Raw genomic sequence first — 22265 nt, forward strand, 5'->3', positions numbered from 1 at the left:
CCAGACACAAGTCAGATGACAAGTCAAGACTGAAGATGAGTACAAGTCATTATTATGATATAAAAACGTGACCTGAAGTCAAAAGGATGAAGTGATGTTGGACTAATGGATTGTTTACATGAAGTCTCGGTCATCAGATTCGAGACTCGAGGTTGGCCTTGAGTCCCGCCTCTTCCTGCTAGTGACGGGTCCTTTCACACCAACGTTGACCACAGTGACATTTTACACTGAGATGATGATGATTATTACCAGAAGTTCCACTTCTGTATCTTATAGAAATACCCAGATGTAATAAGCAGAACAGGAAATGTCCTGCTGTTCGTCCTTTTTGTTTGAATATGTCACTGTGTTCTGCTGCCCCATTGTTGTTATTATTATTGATATCAGTGTTATTGATTAATAGTGCATTTCGTTTGACTGTTTTAAAGAAGGCTCTGTAAGTTTCTGTACTCCGCCGCCTCCCCGGACCTCCATGTTGACTCCAGATGTGGTTCTCAGCAGGTTTCTGACACCAGGTTTTTGGCAGCTGTACAGACCGTCTGTACTTCATTTTCCTTCCACTAACATCATATTTCTGTACACACTTTTCTCCTCAGAGTCTTGTTCAGCAGCTCGGTCCTGAACCTGTGTGAGCTGGTGGCCCTCAGACCAGATCTGGCCCGTCTGAAGAAGGTTCTGTACTTCCACGAGAACCAGCTGGTTTATCCGGTCCGCAAAGACCAGGAGAGAGACTTCCAGTACGGATACAACCAGGTCCTCTCATGGTAAACACTAGTTCTGTTATTGGTGTGTATGTTCAGGACTGCGGTTGGGTTCGGGTCGCAGTCCTGCAGTGACGGCTGCTATGGGTCACAGGAAGCAGCTGCAGAGGTCTCGCTCTTTTTAAGGAGTAATCAGGTGTCAGTCAGCAGCTGCTTTAACTCTGCAGATCTGTCGGTGGCGAGACGCTGTCCTCACGTCCTTTACAACAGGTGTGGAGGCGCTTGGGTATCAACAAGCTGATTGGAGGATTCAACTTCAGTTAAAGTTATACAAGCATGAAAGGAACCAGCAGATGAATGGCTCCCTTCTTGACTTCAAGACCACAGAAGCTGCTGAACATGATTTCAACACGTATGAATGATCCAAAGATCTTTTTCTGCTGATCGGCCGATCAATTAATGGACTTCCAGTTCCAGCCCACAGAGAAACGCTCATCGAGGTGATGCACGGCCTGGTTTCACTCACATTTACATTTATTCATTTAGCTGACGCTTTTATCCAAAGCGACTTACAATTGCTGTACATGTCAGAGGTCACACGCCTCTGGAGCAGCGAGGGGTTAAGTGTCTCACTCGGGGACACACTGGTGGACGGGTCACAGTGGGGGGATTGAACCCAGGTCTCTCACACCAAAGACATAGTCTTATCCATTGCGCCATCACCACCCACACAATTTTGAAGACTGGATGGAAACTCTGCAGAAACACACCATCGAGGCTGCTCACAAAACACATCATTAGATGTGTTTTAAAAGATGGTAACATATAAAATCAAACACTAGATACAGTTATTTCTATACATATTTACGTACACGCATCCATCCAGAACATTCTTGCCCTGGCACCTCACAACATGGACCGCCCACCGAGTGACCCGGGATGTTGATGGACCAGGTGGGCTCAACAGTATCTGGTTTCTGTTCTTGGCCTACATGAGTCCCATTTTGTCCAGACCGGACCTTTAGTAGCAGAATTAAGTCCAAACTGGGCCAACATGTCCTGGCTCTCTTTCCTCTGAGCGACCCCCCCAGTGGTACCTGGTCCGGTGTGTGTGTGTGTATTTCTAATATAAAAGAATCATTTTTTAGATATTTTCTTTTGTTGGACTGCATTAAAGCTCAACATGTGTTGAAGTGTTGCCTCTGCGAACAACGGAGTCGTCATCGACACCAAGTAAAGAAACATTTCCTGTTTTTAGGTGTGATACATGAACCGACCTGCGTTAGCGGAGGAAGTTAAAGTCAGATATATATAAAAGGTGTTACTGGTGTTTGTGCCTCATCAGTTACAATCAAGTTCAGAAATAATTCACACAGAATCAGGAGTTACAAAGTTTGTTCAGCTCAAACACGACACACGAGGTTTTATGTATCCGTTATAAAATGTGCTGTTATAATTAATAAGTGAGATTTATTTAGCTTTAAACAGCCAACGATCGCAGCATCAACTCTGCTGCAGTTTGTCTTAATGAGCGTGTCAGGCTGCATGTGATTGGCTAACGAGCGTCTCTGACAGGCCGCTGTGTGTAATTGAAGTGGGTCTAGTTGTCATTAATCAGCTGTCCAACAGCACGCAGCAAACTGATTGTTGTTGATCTGCAGGGCAGCATGTCAATAAGTGGAGTCTCCCCGCCTCCGCTAACGACGTTACAGCGGCATTAAATAACTGATCATTAAGAGGCCTCTGATTGGATCGAAGCCCGATTACTTCACTCGTTTTAATTAGAATGCGGCACAAAGCTCCACGGTGAAACTCCCTACAGCTGACTTTTTATACCAGACGTGAGCTTCCTGTTCCAGAGAGTTTACGCTGTCATTACTCTCACTGAGACCTGTGCTTAACTTTAATATGAGTGATCAGCGGTTCAGCCTCACTAAGAGACTGGAGCTGCAGACCTCTGCAGCAGATGCAGTAGCTCAGTGAGCCGCCACCACATCGCTGCTCCTGTTTTACATGCTCATTTTGAGTTACAACAGGTTGATGAAATGGAAACATTTGAACACACTTCCTGTTTATGGGCTAAACAGGAAATGGAAACACCTTTGGCGAATAAGTTCTGACGTAGCGAACTACGGCAGCACGACTAATCTGATCGCAATTGCGACGTCGTCATGTGCGAAAAAAGAAAAAGTGGGCTCTCGCACGTGCCTCCAAAAACAGATGAGCCTACGTGCAATGAGAAAAATTTTAAGACAACAACCTGCAGCTAATGGTTCAAAACGTAGTCGGTCTCGCCACCGGAGCAGCGAGAGAAATGGCGGTCGCTCTGTGACAGAGCGGCGGCGGCGGCAGCTGAAGCGGTGGGCTAAGACAGAAGGTTTGGCTGTCTCGCTGCCTTTTGTTGCCTGGTCACTTTTCATCAACCGACCAATCACAGCCTGGATGACCAGTATGATTTTTGAAGAGTTAGAAGTGAATTAGAGACCGATGTAGAGCCTGTTCCTGCACCAGGATGAAATAAATAAAAACCAGCTGGATTTAATGTTTGACTACTATATGAAATTATAATGAATACAGTAATCACTATAGTGCAACACTGACATCTCACTTTTTATTGGATGTACTAATATTAGACTCCAGACTAGATGTTTACAATGTGGCTGGATCAGTATTCTTAGACTGGTGGCGAAAACCTTGTTTCTTGTGTTCGTTTGTTCAAGCTGAGAAACACACGTTTCAAAATGGATTCCTCGATAACCAAGCGAGCAGACTCAGAGTACCATTTGTTCCCAATCGCAGTCTGATTGTTCTTGAAATTGTGCAGCCCTACAGCGAACGTTGACCTCCTGACCGGTCAGCTGTTTTCACTTTACTACTTCCTGTTTATTACAGCCGTGTTTAACGCCAACTGATCGCCGGGTTTATTCGCTCACACGCCTCGTTCACGTTTTCTCTTTCTGTTTTGCGACATTTCAAATGGAAACTAAGAAACTGGAAACACAGATGAGTAACAGCATAAACTACTAATGAAATGAAATCCCTGCCGTTAACGTGCACAGAGCGTTAACTCAGAAAGGGCGTGTCCTCACTTCCCTCCTGTGTGTCGGCAGCCTGGTGGCAGACCTGGTGGTGTTTAACTCCGCCTTCAACATGGACTCCTTCCTGTCCTCCATCTCCTCTTTCATGAAGAAGATCCCAGACCACAGACCCAGAGACCTGGACCTGCTGATCCGACCCAAGTGCGTGGTCCTGTACTACCCGGTCCAGTTCCCCGATGTCAGCAGGTCAGTGTGATCCTCCTTTAATCTGCGACAAGCAGGGTGTTGGATTAGACAGGAGCGGCGTTTAACGAGGATTAACTGTGAAGTTCAGAGACGGCCGGCGGTGGCTGCCCGTTCCACCTGAAAGAGAACGCTGCTCAGAATCGATCTGCTGCAGTTTTGTTGTTTGACCGCTTCTTTTAAATCCTCACACTGGAACAATAATAATAATAATAATAATAATAAAACACATGCAAATGGAAATGAAAGTCTGTTGCTTTCAAAACTGTACAACAGAAATAACGGAGCCGCCGTGGCGCCGTTGGTTTGTGGGTCGCTGTTTTGAAGCCTCCAGTTTGGCATCCTGGCTGTCGCCATCTTGGTTTTTTGGAACCAGATGCGACCATATATGGGCGAGAGGGAGGAGCTAGCTAGCTTGGTTAGCAAGGTGCATCTGTAATTCATATTAGCTGGGATGCTAACTAGCGACAAACAGGCTTAAAACTAAACGTACTTCCTGGAAAATGAGCATCCGACTCCTGATGAGCTTTTTTTGACTTGAAACTAGCGACTGAGACCATAAACTCATCAGGAAAGTGTTTACTGAGGGAATAAATCAGCTGAGAAGTAGAAACATTTTCTTTCTGCAGCCGCTGGAGTCGCCGCCTGCTGGCTGTTAGAGAGGACGCAGGTTTAAGTCGCCCCCTGCTGGCTGCTAGAGAGGACGCAGGTTTAAGTCGCCCCCTGCTGGCTGCTAGAGAGGACGCAGGTTTAAGTCGCCCCCTGCTGGCTGCTAGAGAGGACGCAGGTTTAAGTCGCCCCCTGCTGGCTGCTAGAGAGGACGCAGGTTTAAGTCGCCCCCTGCTGGCTGCTAGAGAGGACGCAGGTTTAAGTCGCCCCCTGCTGGCTGCTAGAGAGGACGCAGGTTTAAGTCGCCCCCTGCTGGCTGCTAGAGAGGACGCAGGTTTAAGTCGCCCCCTGCTGGCTGCTAGAGAGGACGCAGGTTTAAGTCGCCCCCTGCTGGCTGTTAGAGAGGACGCAGGTTTAAGTCGCCCCCTGCTGGCTGCTAGAGAGGACGCAGGTTTAAGTCGCCCCCTGCTGGCTGCTGGAGAGGACGCAGGTTTAAGTCGCCCCCTGCTGGCTGCTAGAGAGGACGCAGGTTTAAGTCGCCCCCTGCTGGCTGCTGGAGAGGACACAGGTTTAAGTCGCCCCCTGCTGGCTGCTGGAGAGGACGCAGGTTTAAGTCGCCCCCTGCTGGCTGTTGGAGAGGACGCAGGTTTAAGTCGCCCCCTGCTGGCTGCTGGAGAGGACGCAGGTTTAAGTCGCCCCCTGCTGGCTGTTAGAGAGGACGCAGGTTTAAGTCGCCCCCTGCTGGCTGTTAGAGAGGACGCAGGTTTAAGTCGCCCCCTGCTGGCTGTTAGAGAGGACGCAGGTTTAAGTCGCCCCCTGCTGGCTGCTGGAGAGGACGCAGGTTTAAGTCGCCCCCTGCTGGCTGTTAGAGAGGACGCAGGTTTAAGTCGCCCCCTGCTGGCCGCTGGAGAGGACGCAGGTTTAAGTCGCCCCCTGCTGGCTGTTAGAGAGGACGCAGGTTTAAGTCGCCCCCTGCTGGCTGTTAGAGAGGACGCAGGTTTAAGTCGCCCCCTGCTGGCTGCTGGAGAGGACGCAGGTTTAAGTCGCCCCCTGCTGGCTGCTGGAGAGGACGCAGGTTTAAGTCGCCCCCTGCTGGCTGTTGGAGAGGACGCAGGTTTAAGTCGCCCCCTGCTGGCTGCTGGAGAGGACGCAGGTTTAAGTCGCCCCCTGCTGGCTGTTAGAGAGGACGCAGGTTTAAGTCGCACCCTGCTGGCTGCTAGAGAGGACGCAGGTTTAAGTCGCCCCCTGCTGGCTGTTGGAGAGGACGCAGGTTTAAGTCGCCCCCTGCTGGCTGCTGGAGAGGACGCAGGTTTAAGTCGCCCCCTGCTGGCTGTTAGAGAGGACGCAGGTTTAAGTCGCCCCCTGCTGGCTGTTAGAGAGGACGCAGGTTTAAGTCGCCCCCTGCTGGCTGCTGGAGAGGACGCAGGTTTAAGTCGCCCCCTGCTGGCCGCTGGAGAGGACGCAGGTTTAAGTCGCCCCCTGCTGGCTGTTAGAGAGGACGCAGGTTTAAGTCGCCCCCTGCTGGCTGCTGGAGAGGACGCAGGTTTAAGTCGCCCCCTGCTGGCTGTTAGAGAGAACAGACCCGGAGGTTCCTGCTTGGTTGCATTAATAAAAAGCTTTTTGAGAAGTGATTTCAAAGATGTCTCAGTGGCGTGTTACATCTCCTTTACCCCCCCATGTTGTAACATGAAACATTTAGCATGTTAGCTTCTCACAGTGCTAAAATGAGTTTAAGATGTGAAAACTTTCCCTTAATAACTAAGACTCACAGCTGATGAGCAACATTGTCCAGCCTGTGTGTTAAAAGGTTTGGTGTGTGTGTTTCCTCTCAGGCGAGTGATATCTAAACTGTGTGTTGGTGCTCTGCATGTCGGCTGCGTTCACGTGTCGTATCAGTGACGCCGGGCTGCAAGACCACTTCCTCTCGCCTGCGGCGTTTCTCAGCTCATTTTCAGATGCTAATGTGTCTGATCCAAAAGCAAACTCACAGAGTGTAAGTAAGTGATGATATGCATGGCCGACAATCCCTCCACACGCCCGCGGTCCCTCTGCCAAACACCCAGCCCTGCTCTTTGAAAATATAAAGCGCTCAGAGAAACAAACGGGGCGAGGGGGGGGGGGGTGATTTCTCTGCAGAGGTATTAACGTGTTCAGATCGAGGAGAGTTCATGGTGAAGAAACACAAGCGGCCCAGAGGGGGAACGCCAAACCACAACACGTCTTCTTCTTTTAGTGTCTCTCACTGTTCACTAATGAGCTCGTCGCCTCTAAACTAAAGGGCTGCAGCTGATGCTCACACATTATATTTATATACATACATATAAATCTATCAGAGATTAATGGAAAGGTCAGAAGCCCCAGCAGCATGCAAACTGAATTACTGATTACTGAGCGCCTGTTTCTGGGTGAAATCATTAAAGTGACAACAGAGGTTTTCGTTTTGTTCGACCAGTTTACTGAGAAAACACAGGAAACACGAGACATTAGAGAACCAGAGGATGGTTTATTTTTCCTCATGTGGCCGACACTTTTATCCACAGACATTTGAGGAACGGCAAGCATCAGTAAAGGAAGAGATCTACAACTGACAGTGGAGTAAGAGCTCGAACAGCATCAGCCGCGAGGTGCAGGAACTTCTCTGCAGGCGTGCAGAACTCTGCACAACAGGGCAAGACGCCGACAGCAGAAACAGCCGATTAGTCGTGAGTTACAAGTTCGCTACGTCAGAACTGATTCCACCTCAAGTGAGCGTAAAAATGTTTTGTTTATTTCCAAATTTTGCCGTTTCCATCGACCTTTTCTGATGCGATTCTTCAAAATGTACATTAAAAAACGCTGATGGAAACACGGCTGATGATTGATCGAACACCAGACAGAGAAAAATGATGAACGGACTAATTGTTCCAGCTCTAACTCTCTACTGGAACTCATAACTTTCCTTCAGTGCGTGAGACAGTAATTCCCATAAATACCAGAAAAACAAATGAAAACTGGCCTCATCAGTCTGAACTCTTCAAATTCTTAGTTTATTTAAGGAAAACAGAAAACTTTTATTTACATTCAGCTGCCTTCATTTCTTACACTGCTTTGTTAATTCTGCTCAGTGTTTCTTTCACTAACACTGAGGCTCCTGTACACAATCTCACATGAGAACAGTCGTTTTATCCTGTTAACAGTGTTTGAACCTGCAGCCGAGCGACTTCAGTTATATTTTCCTGATCTGCAGACGGGTGTAGACTCATGGGGAAGACGTCCAGCCTAAACTGGAACAAGAGTCATATTTTAATCATTTCTGACTTTCTGAGCTCATCAGGCTCAAACTCAAGTTTTGTTTGCAGACCCATCAGTCCTGTAGTGTCGGAGCGAGGTGGATTCGTGGTGCTGGCCCTGAAGAAGAAAACAAAACAAAAAAGGCTCCATTGTGGAGGCAGTCTGGCGTGTCTGAATGCACTCAGGGCTCTGTGGCCTCTTTGTGGTCGGGGTGTTTGCGGCGTCCATCTATCAATCGGCCTTTGAGTGGTGGACTTTTGTAATTTAATAGTGATTGACCCGAGCCGGCAGAAACCTGCGGCGGGACACAAAGACATCACATCCATCACAGCCGAGCAGCAGGACGCTGAAATCACATCAATGTGGACACCACGTGGTCGGCAGGTGGCTTTTCTTCTTCGCTGGTCTTTGTGTGGCCGTCGGGGCTCTGCCGGTCGTCAGGTGTCCTCTGGAAGGTTTTGTTGCTGCGGCCTGAAAAGTATTTGATTCTCGGATTAGACGATTAATTCTCGCCGTGACGAGGAATTGACGGACTGCAAGTTTGTCCCCGACCAATCACAGACTGCTGTTTTTCACGGCCTGTGTGATGTCATCAGAGAGGAGGAGCTGGGGACTGACTTCCTGTGAAAGCCGTTTGATGGCGGCGTGTTTGTGTTTCTGCTGGGGAGATTACTCACGGTTTCATGATTGTCACAGCTGGGTGTGTGCGTGTGTGGTAGTAACGACCAATCAGGGCCGCTCGCTTCATCCTTAGTTCATTCCTCTTCATCAGCTACTTCAAACACACATATGGAGCCAATTGTGGTGGATTCTGGCACTGAGAGCCGAGTCACTGGCAACCCCCCACGCCCCCCAACGCCTTCACCTAAAGTACGTCCTCCAACTAGCACCATGAGCCCCCCACCCCTCCCTCCACCAGCGGGGTCGGCTCCTCGCAGACGGGTAGAAGGTGGCCGGCAGCTGTTTCCATCCCTCCAGATCAAACATGTGATTAGGAGGCGAGCTTCCTGCTTCATCAGCCGACTCTTAGATTCACTCTGAAGTCAAACTGTAATCAGACAGATCAGGTCCCACCTCACGGAGTCCAGTCTGTCCGGGTTCAGGTCCAACACCGGCTGAAGGTTCGACCACAGAGAGTCCAGCGGTCTGTCCGGGTTCAGGTCCAACACCGGCTGAAGGTTCGACCACAGAGAGTCCAGCAGTCTGTCCGGGTTCAGGTCCAACACCGGCTGAAGGTTTGACCTCAGAGAGTCCAGCGGTCTGTCCGGGTTCATGTCCGACACCGGCTGAAGGTTCGACCACAGAGAGTCCAGCGGTCTGTCCGGGTTCAGGTCCAACACCGGCTGAAGGTTCGACCACAGAGAGTCCAGCGGTCTGTCCGGGTTCATGTCCGACACCGGCTGAAGGTTCGACCTCAGAGAGTCCAGCGGTCTGTCCGGGTTCATGTCCGACACCGGCTGAAGGTTTGACCTCAGAGAGTCCAGCGGTCTGTCCAGGTTCATGTCCGACACCGGCTGAAGGTTTGACCTCAGAGAGTCCAGCGGTCTGTCCGGGTTCAGGTCCGACACCGGCTAAAGGTTTGACCTCAGAGAGTCCAGCGGTCTGTCCGGGTTCAGGTCCGACACCGGCTGAAGGTTTGACCTCAGAGAGTCCAGCGGTCTGTCCGGGTTCAGGTCCGACACCGGCTGAAGGTTCGACCTCAGAGAGTCCAGCGGTCTGTCCAGGTTCAGGTCCGACACCGGCTGAAGGTTCGACCTCAGAGAGTCCAGCGGTCTGTCCGGGTTCAGGTCCGAGTAAAGGTAAATAGGTAAATACCTGTTCAATAGGACAGTACATGTTCTGCAACAATACAAATCAAATTTTCTCAAATTTTAACATCCTCCTGTTGCAACAGGCCGACGTTCATTCTGAATTGTCCGCATAAATATTTGCACCTGCATCATGCGTATTTGCACAATACATCAAATTCACTGATATCGATTCAGTGTGTGATATTTTCTTACTGAATCGCTGAAATCTTATTCATCCACCACACGGTTACACACTCTGATGACAAAATGTGCTTACACTGTAAAACACAGAATAAAAAGAATACTACAGAAAACACAAAATAAAACAGATTCTAGCCAAACAATGATCACATGTGGTCCTGGTCTTGGTCTCGTGGCCCAGTACGTGAATAAGTGTGTCCAGCTCCATCAGGAGGTAGGACCTTCAGTAGGTGACGGACAGATAGTAGTGCACCACGGATCTGTGACACACCGCTCTGAAACTCTAGTGGTTTGGGGGGTTCGACCACTGCAGATGGGGGTTCAGTGAAATTCATCTGGCTCAGCAGTACGGCGGCCTGAACTCTGAAGAAATGAGCTCCTGTCTCTTTGTTCTGCAGTCAGTTTATATTGATCGTGAACTAGAAGCGTTTCTTTTCATGACTAGTCAGTGGCTGCTGATTGGTCAGAGCACACTAACCCCCGTCCAATCAGACAGCAGCTAGCGGGGACCCCTAGAGAGTCTGATGGTCGGGGGATTGTGGCGTCCCAGCTGAACCCAGCAGATGCTTCTTCTTCTCTGGACTGAAAATAATCCGTCGCTCCTGATGCCACCGTTTTCCCTCCATATGAACGTTACATAATTTCCTGTTGTGCCTGAAAAACCACCAGGAGTCAGCACCAGGAGACGGGCTGACTCCTCATGTGGGTCAGGACCCCCCTCAGGTCATCGGACAGGAGCGATCGGTTTTGACTGCTCGTCTCGTAATGACTCTAATGTGGATCTTAATGTGCTGTAATGACCTGCTGAGCCTCCTCCGGTCCACCGGACTGACCCGCCCCCCCTCAGATCCAGAGCTTTCTGCTGATGAGATCGTTTTAAAATGACAGAAACCTCCAAGCTGTGAAACCCTCGGTGTGACCCGGCTGAGACCAGGACAGCCACAGGCCTGAGGGCTCAGAGCCGGATCAGACTCCTTTAACCTCTTCAGCTCCGGCCCGGTCTGATGTCTCCTGTCCCTCCAGAGCTCCTGCTGCTGCAGATGTTCCTGCGTGTCCCCAACAGGACAGGATGGTTCTCCTGGTGAAGGAAACCCCGGTCACAATAAACACAGAGGAGAAGTTGGATCCAAGTGTAGAAAGCTCTGGAAGAAAATAACAGTATGTTTCCCCTGAAACTGAGTCACCTGAATGCAGCGCCCCCCCAACAGCTCCTGAGGTTAACCTGTGCTTCTACAGCTAAAACCTGATCCTTAAAGAACCTCTGGACTCATGACTTTATAGAAATTATTACACCTGTATTGAGAGTTTGGCCTCAGGAAAGCGCTGTGATCCGGTCCAGACCTGGTTCAGGCTCCGTAGCGGACTCTCAGACTCTTGCAGTTAAACTAAATGAGCTGAAATGATTCTTCGTCTTTTCATGTTGGATCAGACTGTCAGAGGTTACTGCTGCTTTAACACGTCTTTATTTCCTCCAATCAGACGTCGACTTTCAGTTTGTGTCCTCGCTCCTCGTCCTCCTCCCTCGGTTTGTGTCCTCGCTCCTCGTCCTCCTCCCTCGGTTTGTGTCCTCGCTCCTCGTCTTCCTCCCTCGGTTTGTGTCCTCCCTCCTCATCGTCCTCCCTCGGTTTGTGTCCTCGCTCCTCCCTCAGTTTGTGTCCTCGCTCCTCCCTCGGTTTGTGTCCTCGCTCCTCGTCCTCCTCCCTCGGTTTGTGTCCTCCCTCCTCATCGTCCTCCCTCGGTTTGTGTCCTCGCTCCTCCCTCAGTTTGTGTCCTCGCTCCTCGTCCTCCTCCCTCGGTTTGTGTCCTCCCTCCTCGTCCTCCTCCCTCGGTTTGTGTCCTCCCTCCTCATCGTCCTCCCTCGGTTTGTGTCCTCGCTCCTCCCTCGGTTTGTGTCCTCGCTCCTCGTCCTCCTCCCTCGGTTTGTGTCCTCCCTCCTCGTCCTCCTCCCTCGGTTTGTGTCCTCCCTCCTCATCGTCCTCCCTCGGTTTGTGTCCTCGCTCCTCCCTCGGTTTGTGTCCTCGCTCCTCGTCCTCCTCCCTCGGTTTGTGTCCTCCCTCCTCATCGTCCTCCCTCGGTTTGTGTCCTCGCTCCTCGTCCTCCTCCCTCGGTTTGTGTCCTCCCTCCTCGTCCTCCTCCCTCGGTTTGTGTCCTCCCTCCTCATCGTCCTCCCTCGGTTTGTGTCCTCGCTCCTCCCTCAGTTTGTGTCCTCGCTCCTCCCTCAGTTTGTGTCCTCGCTCCTTGTCGTCCTCCCTCAGTTTGTGTCCTCGCTCCTCGTCCTCCTCCCTCCTCCTCGTCCTCCCTCGCTTTGTCTCCTCGTCCTCCCTCAGTTTGTGTCCTCGCTCCTCGTCGTCCTCCCTCACTTTGTGTCCTCGCTCCTCGTCGTCCTCCCTCGCTTTGTCTCCTCATCCTCCCTCGCTTTGTCTCCTCATCCTCCCTCGCTTTGTCTCCTCATCCTCCCTCGCTTTGTCTCCTCATCCTCCCTCGCTTTGTCTCCTCATCCTCCCTCGCTTTGTCTCCTCGTCCTCCCTCGCTTTGTCTCCTCGCTCCTCCCTCACTTTGTCTCCTCGTCCTCCCTCAGTTTGTGTCCTCGCTCCTCCCTCGCTTTGTCTCCTCGTCCTCCCTCGCTTTGTCTCCTCATCCTCCCTCGCTTTGTCTCCTCGTCCTCCCTCAGTTTGTGTCCTCGCTCCTCCCTCGCTTTGTCTCCTCGTCCTCCCTCGCTTTGTCTCCTCGTCCTCCCTCGCTTTGTCTCCTCGTCCTCCCTCAGTTTGTGTCCTCGCTCCTCCCTCGCTTTGTCTCCTCATCCTCCCTCGCTTTGTCTCCTCGTCCTCCCTCGCTTTGTCTCCTCGCTCCTCCCTCACTTTGTCTCCTCGTCCTCCCTCAGTTTGTCTCCTCGCTCCTCCCTCGCTTTGTCTCCTCCTCCTCCCTCGCTTTGTCTCCTCATCCTCCCTCGCTTTGTCTCCTCGTCCTCCCTCAGTTTGTGTCCTCGCTCCTCCCTCGCTTTGTCTCCTCATCCTCCCTCGCTTTGTCTCCTCGTCCTCCTCGTCCTCCCTCGCTTTGTCTCCTCGTCCTCCCTCACTTTGTCTCCTCATCCTCCCTCGCTTTGTCTCCTCATCCTCCCTCGCTTTGTCTCCTCGTCCTCCCTCGCTTTGTCTCCTCGTCCTCCCTCAGTTTGTGTCCTCGCTCCTCGCTCCTCCCTCGCTTTGTCTCCTCGTCCTCCCTCGCTTTGTCTCCTCGTCCTCCCTCGCTTTGTCTCCTCGTCCTCCCTCGCTTTGTCTCCTCGCTCCTCCCTCGCTTTGTCTCCTCGTCCTCCCTCAGTTTGTGTCCTCGCTCCTCCCTCGCTTTGTCTCCTCATCCTCCCTCGCTTTGTCTCCTCGTCCTCCCTCAGTTTGTGTCCTCGCTCCTCGCTCCTCCCTCGCTTTGTCTCCTCGTCCTCCCTCGCTTTGTCTCCTCATCCTCCCTCGCTTTGTCTCCTCGTCCTCCCTCGCTTTGTCTCCTCATCCTCCCTCGCTTTGTCTCCTCGTCCTCCCTCACTTTGTCTCCTCGTCCTCCCTCGCTCGTCCTCCCTCGCTTTGTCTCCTCGTCCTCCCTCGCTTTGTCTCCTCGCTCCTCCCTCGCTTTGTCTCCTCGTCCTCCCTCAGTTTGTGTCCTCGCTCCTCCCTCGCTTTGTCTCCTCATCCTCCCTCGCTTTGTCTCCTCGTCCTCCCTCAGTTTGTGTCCTCGCTCCTCGCTCCTCCCTCGCTTTGTCTCCTCGCTCCTCCCTCGCTTTGTCTCCTCGTCCTCCCTCAGTTTGTGTCCTCGCTCCTCCCTCGCTTTGTCTCCTCATCCTCCCTCGCTTTGTCTCCTCGTCCTCCCTCGCTTTGTCTCCTCGCTCCTCCCTCGCTTTGTCTCCTCGTCCTCCCTCAGTTTGTGTCCTCGCTCCTCCCTTGCTTTGTCTCCTCATCCTCCCTCGCTTTGTCTCCTCGTCCTCCCTCAGTTTGTGTCCTCGCTCCTCGCTCCTCCCTCGCTTTGTCTCCTCGTCCTCCCTCGCTTTGTCTCCTCATCCTCCCTCGCTTTGTCTCCTCATCCTCCCTCGCTTTGTCTCCTCGTCCTCCCTCAGTTTGTGTCCTCGCTCCTCGCTCCTCCCTCGCTTTGTCTCCTCATCCTCCCTCGCTTTGTCTCCTCGTCCTCCCTCCCTCCTCCCCCGTCAGTGGCCATGAGGCGTTCAGGAGCATTCAGGACTGCGGGACGCTGCTGTGTTTATTTGCTGATTCTTCCTCTGTTGTTTTTTTCAGACTGCTGCCCGAACACAAACTCCTCCGGAGGCCCGCAGAGCCGTCTCACGCTGATGACATCATCACCCCGCAGGTGGAGCAGCAGACTCGACGGTAACAAGAATAAGATACTAAGATTTAACCTCCGCTGCAGCGGTTAAATATCTCTTCTTGATCTTCTTCTCACTATTATGGGATGTGTTGGTGACCAGTGACCCCGACAGGTCTGAGCAGGAGGATCCACATCAGTCCACTTCAGAACCCAGAGGGGACCAGAGACCAGTTAGTGAGGCGGGCAGCTCAGACCAGGTGAACCCTCTGCACATCGTCTGGCCTCACCGCTGGTGAGTATGTAGCTCACCACACATGCTCCTCCCCGTCTTCTTCAGGACTGATTTTAAGGTTTCAAATCATCAGAGCTTTCACACGTTCCCTCCTCTGTTCCTCTTTTCGTTGGTTTCGACCTTTTCTCTCGTCTTGTTTGTGTGTCTTGGACAGCACTTTGGTTTTTAAATCTGCTATATGAATAAATTTGAATTTAAGAAGGGTGAAGTCTTCACCCGTTCAAAATATTTTAAAATCAGATAATCGGATCTAATTTACTTGGAAAAGTCATAAAAAGTAAAGTTGTAATTACGAGAAAATATGAAAGTGAAGTCCTTTTATTCATTAGCTGATTATTTTACAACTTGTCACAAAACAAACGGCGAACAGTGAAATGGACAGTAGATGAATCCGAAAGAGCTTTATTGACTGGTAGCATTTTACATGTACGACATATTAATGTAAGTCTATGAAGATTCTCAGTCATCCAGGTCATAGTTCTCCAACGAAGGTTAAAATCAAGGGCAGCTGGACTTGGTTGAAGCTACTGGAAGACGTTTCGTCCCTCATCCAAAGGACTTCTTCAGTTCTGACTGACTGGCAGGGAAACTCAGCTATTTAACCTCAGTGGGGTCGTTGGCCCGGGTCATCGATACCGCTGGTTTGTTAGTGTTCCTTGTTGCTGTGACGACAGTCATTACAGTCGTTAGGGCTACCTGTGGCCGAGACTGACCGACCATCGTTGGTATCTTCACCTGAGGCCGAGACTGAACGACCATCGTTGGTATCTTCACCTGAGGCCGAGACTGAACGACCATCGTTGGTATCTTCACCTGAGGCCGAGACTGAACGACCATCGTTGGTATCTTCACCTGAGGCCGAGACTGAACGACCATCGTTGGTATCTTCACCTGTGGCCGAGACTGAACGACCATCGTTGGTATCTTCACCTGTGGCCGAGACTGAACGACCATCGTTGGTATCTTCACCTGTGGCCGAGACTGAACGACCATCGTTGGTATCTTCACCTGAGGCCAATAGGTTACGTTTGTTGAGTTTCCTGGGAAGTGATGAAAGGACAGCATTGTAAGTGGGGGATAAGTGGTGGCGTAGACCCCCTCCCCTGTTCAATGACGGCTTCTCCACCCTGGTGTAGATGCTTCCTTGACACCTCTTTCAAACCATCCATCTTCTCTGTCTAAAATGTGCACCTGGTGGTCCTCAAACGAGTGTCCTCTGTCCTTCAGATGGAAGTAGACACTCATTAATGTAAAACCTAATAAATATGGAATAAACACGTTATAAACAACAGCAGCAGATTACAGGGGAGAGGATTTGTGTGTGTGTGTGTGTGTGTGTGTGTATATATGTGTAATATTGACAAAATCTAACAGAGTAATAGAAATAAACCGTTTCACTCGTGCACGTCCCAACAGGCAGAAGAAGAAACACGCAGCTTTTCATCACAGAATAAATGCCTTTTATTCTGAAGTGATTTTCACTTCCTGTCTCTGTCAGCGGTCTGATAGATCTCAGATCTGCTGATATGCGATGCTTCCGATCATCTCGATGAATCGGCTTTGAGTTTTCAGGCCGCGGTCATTGGCTGTGGGGGGCCGTCGTGGCGTCCCTGAGCAGCGTGCTGGTGCGGCGGTGTTTTTCAGCTTCTCTTGTATCAGTAACAACAGCAGCCGTCGTGTAATCTGCTCTGAACTGAGCAAAAACACAGATGGATTAAAGCTGCAGCCGGCTTTTATTCTGATTTCTGTTAATCTGTGATTGGAGCTCCTCGTCTGTTTGCTTTAATCTGTGTGTGGCCCCGATCCTCAGATTACAGCTCCGTCTTATTGCTGCTGCTGCGGGGGGGTGAACAGCTGTTCCAGGTGAGGATGGGGGGGTCGGGGGGTTAAATCTGTGTGAGAGCAGCATGTTGATCAGGATCAGAGGAGCCACGTACTGATTGAAACAATCGGCAGGAAACGCAACGCTCTTAAGTTGTAGGCCGGAACACGTTTAACCTCGGAGAGATCGATCAGCTGGACCGAAGAACCGAGCGCCGAGTCCACCGCGGACACTATTTTACTAATCGATTGATGGTTTTGAGCAGCTCTATTTTAATATTTCTTTCTTCCTCTTGACTCATTTTATCAAACAAGTCACTGATTAAGTGAGAAAATATTTGAGATTGATCGATAATCTCCGTGTGCCATCGACACGCACGTCACCTGAGCGCGTCGTCCGTGTTGGGTTTAAACTTGTTTCTTTACAGAAGCTGTGTTAAATCGTGTTTCTGCTGTGTCTGTTCACGAGGTGCAGTTTGTGCTTTTCACACTCACATTGTGAATCTTAGTAAATAATATTTGAATTTTAAAAAGCTCCTCTTGGGTTCAACATGAAGCAGAATATTTAATCACTCGGCTTTACATGAGACCGTCAGAGTTTGAAATGAATATTAATGAGCTCTTCACTGAGCATGCTCAGTCCTCCACACTTCTTCTGCTTTTATTTGCTTTGTACAAATGAAACAAATCCATAAACAAAGACTCTCTTTTCTCATCCTGAATATGAATAGATGAACATGAATCTAAAAGAAGGACGCAGCTGACATCAGTCAGAAGTCACATGGCCGTCAGAGCGTCATGTGACTTCTGACATCAGTCAGACGTCACATGACCGTCGGAGCGTGAATAAAGAGAGACCTATGAAAATAACAAAGCTGCACGTTAGTGCCGTGAGGTCGGGGCGAGGGATGGTGATGTCACTGTCAGCTGCAGAGCTTCACGGCATCACCGAGTGACATCACAACATTACCGCATGACGTCATTGCGTGACATCACAACATCACCGTGTGACATCTGCGCGTTGGCGTGTAGGTCTCCCAATGAGACTCTCCTGGTCAAATATAAATATCAGGCTGTATAATGAGTGTTCGTCGTTCCTTCGTGCTGCACACACAGAGACGTTAACAGCAACAGATATAATAACATTTAAACCTCCTCCTCCTCCTCCTCCTCCTCCTGCTGCTGCAGTAACTCCTTCTCTGTGTGTTTGCAGGGAGCATGATAAAAACCCCGAGCTCTTCTTCTCCACTCTGATCAAACTGAAGGAGAGACGAGTCGACTTTCACCTGTCGGTGCTCGGAGAGACTTTCACCGATCCACCAGGTGAACACGCACATATATATTTACTAAATGAAGGAGTTTTGTTCATTATTTCACAGTAGGATCAACTCTGTCTGCTTTCATTGGTATTATATATATATATATATAATCTCTCCAGTCCACATATCTGAGGGTGAATGAACAGGTTGTTCCAAGGAGTTTACAGAAGAACCAAAGAAGGTAGACAAAGTTCAGACAAAGTGAGAAAGAACTACAAGTTATTCTGCATACAAACTACAAACATGGAGCTGTTGTGGGGTATAAATATGTAAATGTGCATATTAATACAGATACTGTTACACCACCTGGACTGTTTGTCAGGTGTCGTGAGCCGCAGCACAGGTAGTATTCAGTACTGCAGTACTGCAGCATGGAGGCCTGAGAGTTCCCTGCTCTGACTTTAGTTTCACCTTTACAAACTCGGTCTGCAGGTAAATAATCATCTCTGTGTGATTAGATTCCGACGAGGTCAAAGGTCGGCGCCGCTCTCAGGCCCGAGCGGCGTTTTTAATTGATCAACACGCTGTGTATCATCAGCTGATGATGCTGTAATGACTGTGTGCGTCTCTTAGCTTAATGAACTCACTCTGAGATATTGAGACGTAAAGTTTTACTGCAGCAGAAACACGCTGACCGTAAATCCTGCTTCATACTCACTGATTAGCTTTATGAGCGCTGGGAAGGCAATCACATTAGGACAATTTTAATCGACTTTGATTTTGTTAATAGGGTCAGAGTATTGATTATTTTCACCCCTCACCTGTTTGTCTTCCTGCTCCTGTCATAAACGTCCAGATTCATAAACGTCCGGCTTTTTTAAAACTGTGTTCGGTCTCATTCTCTTTATTTGTTCCTGTCAGACGGCAGCAGGGTTTACGTGAGGAAGTCGCAGCGCAGAGTAAAATATAAATATATTCAGAAAAGGACACACGAAGACAATAAATACTGGCTCCACTTACTGAATATGGTTTCTTATTTTCCTTCACTTCTTCTTCTGATGATAATTATAAACTTGTTACCTGAAAGCCGCCCTCACAGACTCACCTGCACGGCTCTTCTTCTTCTCCTCCTGTTGCTCTGCAGAGATCTTCTCGGAGGCCAGGCGTCAGCTGGAGCGTCACATCCTGAACTGGGGCTTCCTGCCCGGCAAAGAGGACTACCTGCGAGTGCTGAGTCAGGCCGACGTGGTCGTCTCCACCGCCAAACACGAGTTCTTCGGGGTCGCCATGTGAGTTTGTGACGATCTCGTCTCCCCTGTGTGTCCTCACCTGTCTGTCCTCGCCTGTCTGTCCTCACCTGCCGGTCTGTCCTCGCCTGTCTGTCATCACCTTTCTGTCCTCACCTCTCCTCACCTGTCCTCACCTGCCTGTCTGTCCTCGCCTCTCCTCACCTGCCTGTCCTCACCTGTCCTAACCTGCCTGTCCGTCTTCGTTTGTCCTCACCTGTCTGTCCTCGTCTGTCTGTCCTCGCCTGTCCGTCTTCGTCTGTCCTCACCTGTCTGTCCTCACCTGTCTGTCCTCACCTATCTGTCCGTCTTCGTCTGTCCTCACCTGTCCTAACCTGCCTGTCCATCTTCGTCTGTCCTCACCTGTCTGTCATCACCTGTCTGTCCTCACCTGCCTGTCCATCTTCGTCTGTCCTCACCTGTCTGTCCTCACCTGTCCTAACCTGCCTGTCCGTCTTCGTCTGTCCTGGCCTGTCTGTCCTCACCTGTCCTAACCTGCCTGTCCGTCTTCATCTGTCCTCACCTGTCTGTCCTCACCTGTCCTAACCTGCTTGTCCGTCTTCGTCTGTCCTCACCTGTCCATCTTCGTCTGTCCTCACCTGTCTGTCCTAACCTGCCTGTCCGTCTTCGTCTGTCCTCACCTGTCTGTCCTAACCTGTCTGTCCTCACCTGCCTGTCCGTCTTCGTCTGTCCTCACCTGTCCTAACCTGCCTGTCCGTCTTCGTCTGTCCTCACCTGTCTGTCCTCACCTGTCCTAACCTGCCTGTCCGTCTTCTTCTGTCCTGGCCTGTCTGTTCTCACCTGTCCTAACCTGCCTGTCCGTCTTCATCTGTCCTCACCTGTCTGTCCTCACCTGTCCTAACCTGCCTGTCCGTCTTCGTCTGTCCTCACCTGTCCATCTTCGTCTGTCCTCACCTGTCTGTCCTAACCTGCCTGTCCGTCTTCGTCTGTCATCACCTGTCTGTCCTCGCCTCTCCTCACCTGTCCTAACCTGTCTGTCCTCACCTGTCTGTCCTAACCTGCCTGTCCGTCTTCGTCTGTCCTCACCTGTCCATCTTCGTCTGTCCTCACCTGTCTGTCCTAACCTGCCTGTCCGTCTTCGTCTGTCATCACCTGTCTGTCATCACCTGTCTGTCCTCGCCTCTCCTCACCTGTCCTAACCTGTCTGTCCTCACCTGTCTGTCATCACCTGTCTGTCCTCACCTGCCTGTCCGTCTTCGTCTGTCATCACCTGTCCTAACCTGCCTGTCCATCTTCGTCTGTCCTCACCTGTCCTAACCTGCCTGTCCGTCTTCGTCTGTCCTGGCCTGTCTGTCCTCACCTGTCCTAACCTGCCTGTCCGTCTTCGTCTGTCCTCACCTGTCTGTCCTCACCTCTCCTAACCTGCCTGTCTGTCTTCGTCTGTCCTCACCTGTCCATCTTCGTCTGTCCTAACCTGCCTGTCCGTCTTCGTCTGTCTTAACCTGTCTGTCCTCACCTGTCTGTCCTCACCTGTCTGTCCGTCTTCGTCTGTCCTCACCTGTCCTAACCTGCCTGTCCATCTTCGTCTGTCCTCACCTGTCTGTCATCACCTGTCTGTCCTCACCTGCCTGTCCGTCTTCGTCTGTCCTCACCTGTCTGTCCTCACCTGTCCTAACCTGCCTGTCCGTCTTCTTCTGTCCTGGCCTGTCTGTCCTCACCTGTCTGTCCTCACCTGTCCTAACCTGCCTGTCCGTCTTCATCTGTCCTCACCTGTCTGTCCTCACCTGTCCTAACCTGCCTGTCCGTCTTCATCTGTCCTCACCTGTCTGTCCTCACCTGTCCTAACCTGCCTGTCTGTCTTCATCTGTCCTCACCTGTCTGTCCTCACCTGTCCGTCTTCGTCTGTCCTCGCCTGTCTGTCCTCACCTGTCCTCAATGTAAAACAAGCTTCAGCAGAGTTCCAGCACATTAATTGTGTTCCAGCAGAAAGATTTCAGCACTCTCTCAGAGCTCAGTATGTGTGCAGTAAATCCGACCCCTCAGACTCAGAGGGTCCTGACTCTGTTCCTCAGGTGGTCTCGTCAGATCAGAAGCCTGTAGAGACCTGCAGGTGTGGGCTCTCAGCAGGGACCAGCAGCCTCTCAGGTGGTTTGTTTGTGGACCAGACTTCAGTCAGACTTCAGTCACCTGAGCTCTGCAGCCGAGTCTCTGATCACACGTTCAGTCAGGTGGACCCGAGCTGCGGGCTGAACTACAGCGGCCAATCAGACGCTCCGCTCTCTGAAGCACAGCCAATCAAACAGCTCTGTGAGCGTCCGGCCCGCGGTGCCCACCGTCTGATCTTCACCTGATTCATGTTGGAGGTCTGAGATATTTATTTGGATCTGAGCTCAGCACATCAGCTCCACACCAGACTCCTGTTGTCTTTTTAATAAAAGAAGAAAAGCACTGAATTCAGCACGCAGTTTATTTTGATTCATTAACCCTGAGATCAGGACACACGGTGGCTAACCTGATATCATGCTAACATTTAGCACACGCGTTAGCTGTGTGGTGCTAGCAGAAGAAGAACTGCTCATTAATGTTTCAGAGATCCGTCTAATTAAAGTACAAGAAAAGCTCATTCTAGTTTATTAATTAGCTGCGTCTCCAGTTAGCAGTTTTGGCGTTAGCGTCCACAGTGGCGCTAACAGCAGGCGGAGACGGTGACATGCTGGATGTGAATGAATAAAAGTGTTGTTTGTTTAATGAGAGCAGACGGCAAACTGTTCCCCCCGTGTGATAACGAAGTCGTGAGCTAATTATGGCAGAGAGAAGAAGTGTCGTCCCTGAGGGGGAAGTGATGTTTGTGTTTTATCTTTGATGCCAAACCAGGAGGGACCGGGACCCTCGGCCCCCCCGCGGCGCTCTGCTGATGCTCAGCGCGGTGGTGTTCATACAGACCTGCAGAGATGTGGACTTTAAAAAGGGTTAATATTAACATGGAGTTCTGTGAGAGCGCAGATCATCACAAGATGGCTCCTGCTCTTCTTCTACATCCATTAAATCATCTGAAAGAATAAAGAACAATAAATATGAATTATTTTAATTCATATTCACAGTTTTTATACACATCATGTGTACTTATTTACTGCGTACAGTAGAAATACAACAAACAATACTTCACTCTGCAGCATCAGCTCTCTAGGTGGCTAATGTTAGCATAGGAACAGGCTAACATGCTAAATGCTAGCAGCTCAGTCTAGCGTGTCGTCGGCTCACTGCGTTCGCTTTGATCCGATTATTGGTCGTCAGTCCTGCGGCGTGATGATGTCATTCAGCAGTCAGATAATTATATGTGAGAGGGAACGAAAACAATGACTCACATCACAGACCTGACCTCAGTGATCCAGATCAGAGAGCTGGACCTTCAGGCCCTCAGACCTTTTGACCCTCAGACCCTCAGACCTTCAGACCTTTTGACCCTCAGGCCCTCAGACCCTCAGACCCTCA

The 22265-nt window shown here is 50.5% G+C and overlaps 1 protein-coding gene across 3 annotated transcripts in view; it reads left to right on the forward strand.

Annotated features, from left to right (window-relative positions):
• gtdc1 (glycosyltransferase-like domain containing 1) overlaps positions 1-22265 on the forward strand; it is a 47799-nt gene that overhangs the window by 21288 nt on the left and 4246 nt on the right. For 2 of the 3 annotated variants that reach the window (XM_038719968.1, XM_038719969.1), the window contains exons 3-8: positions 597-764; positions 3812-3985; positions 14124-14216; positions 14315-14446; positions 17481-17590; positions 18671-18815. In XM_038719968.1, coding sequence (XP_038575896.1) covers positions 597-764; positions 3812-3985; positions 14124-14216; positions 14315-14446; positions 17481-17590; positions 18671-18815 — 822 coding nt within the window. The remainder of the gene's footprint in view (positions 1-596; positions 765-3811; positions 3986-14123; positions 14217-14314; positions 14447-17480; positions 17591-18670; positions 18816-22265) is intronic. The other variant, XM_038719970.1, reaches the window with a different exon arrangement.

This window comes from Micropterus salmoides, unplaced genomic scaffold (assembly GCF_014851395.1).
Source record: "Micropterus salmoides isolate LMB-PRFRI ecotype aquatic unplaced genomic scaffold, ASM1485139v1 Ms_hic_scaffold_15, whole genome shotgun sequence".
Classification (NCBI taxonomy): Eukaryota; Metazoa; Chordata; class Actinopteri; order Centrarchiformes; family Centrarchidae; genus Micropterus; species Micropterus salmoides.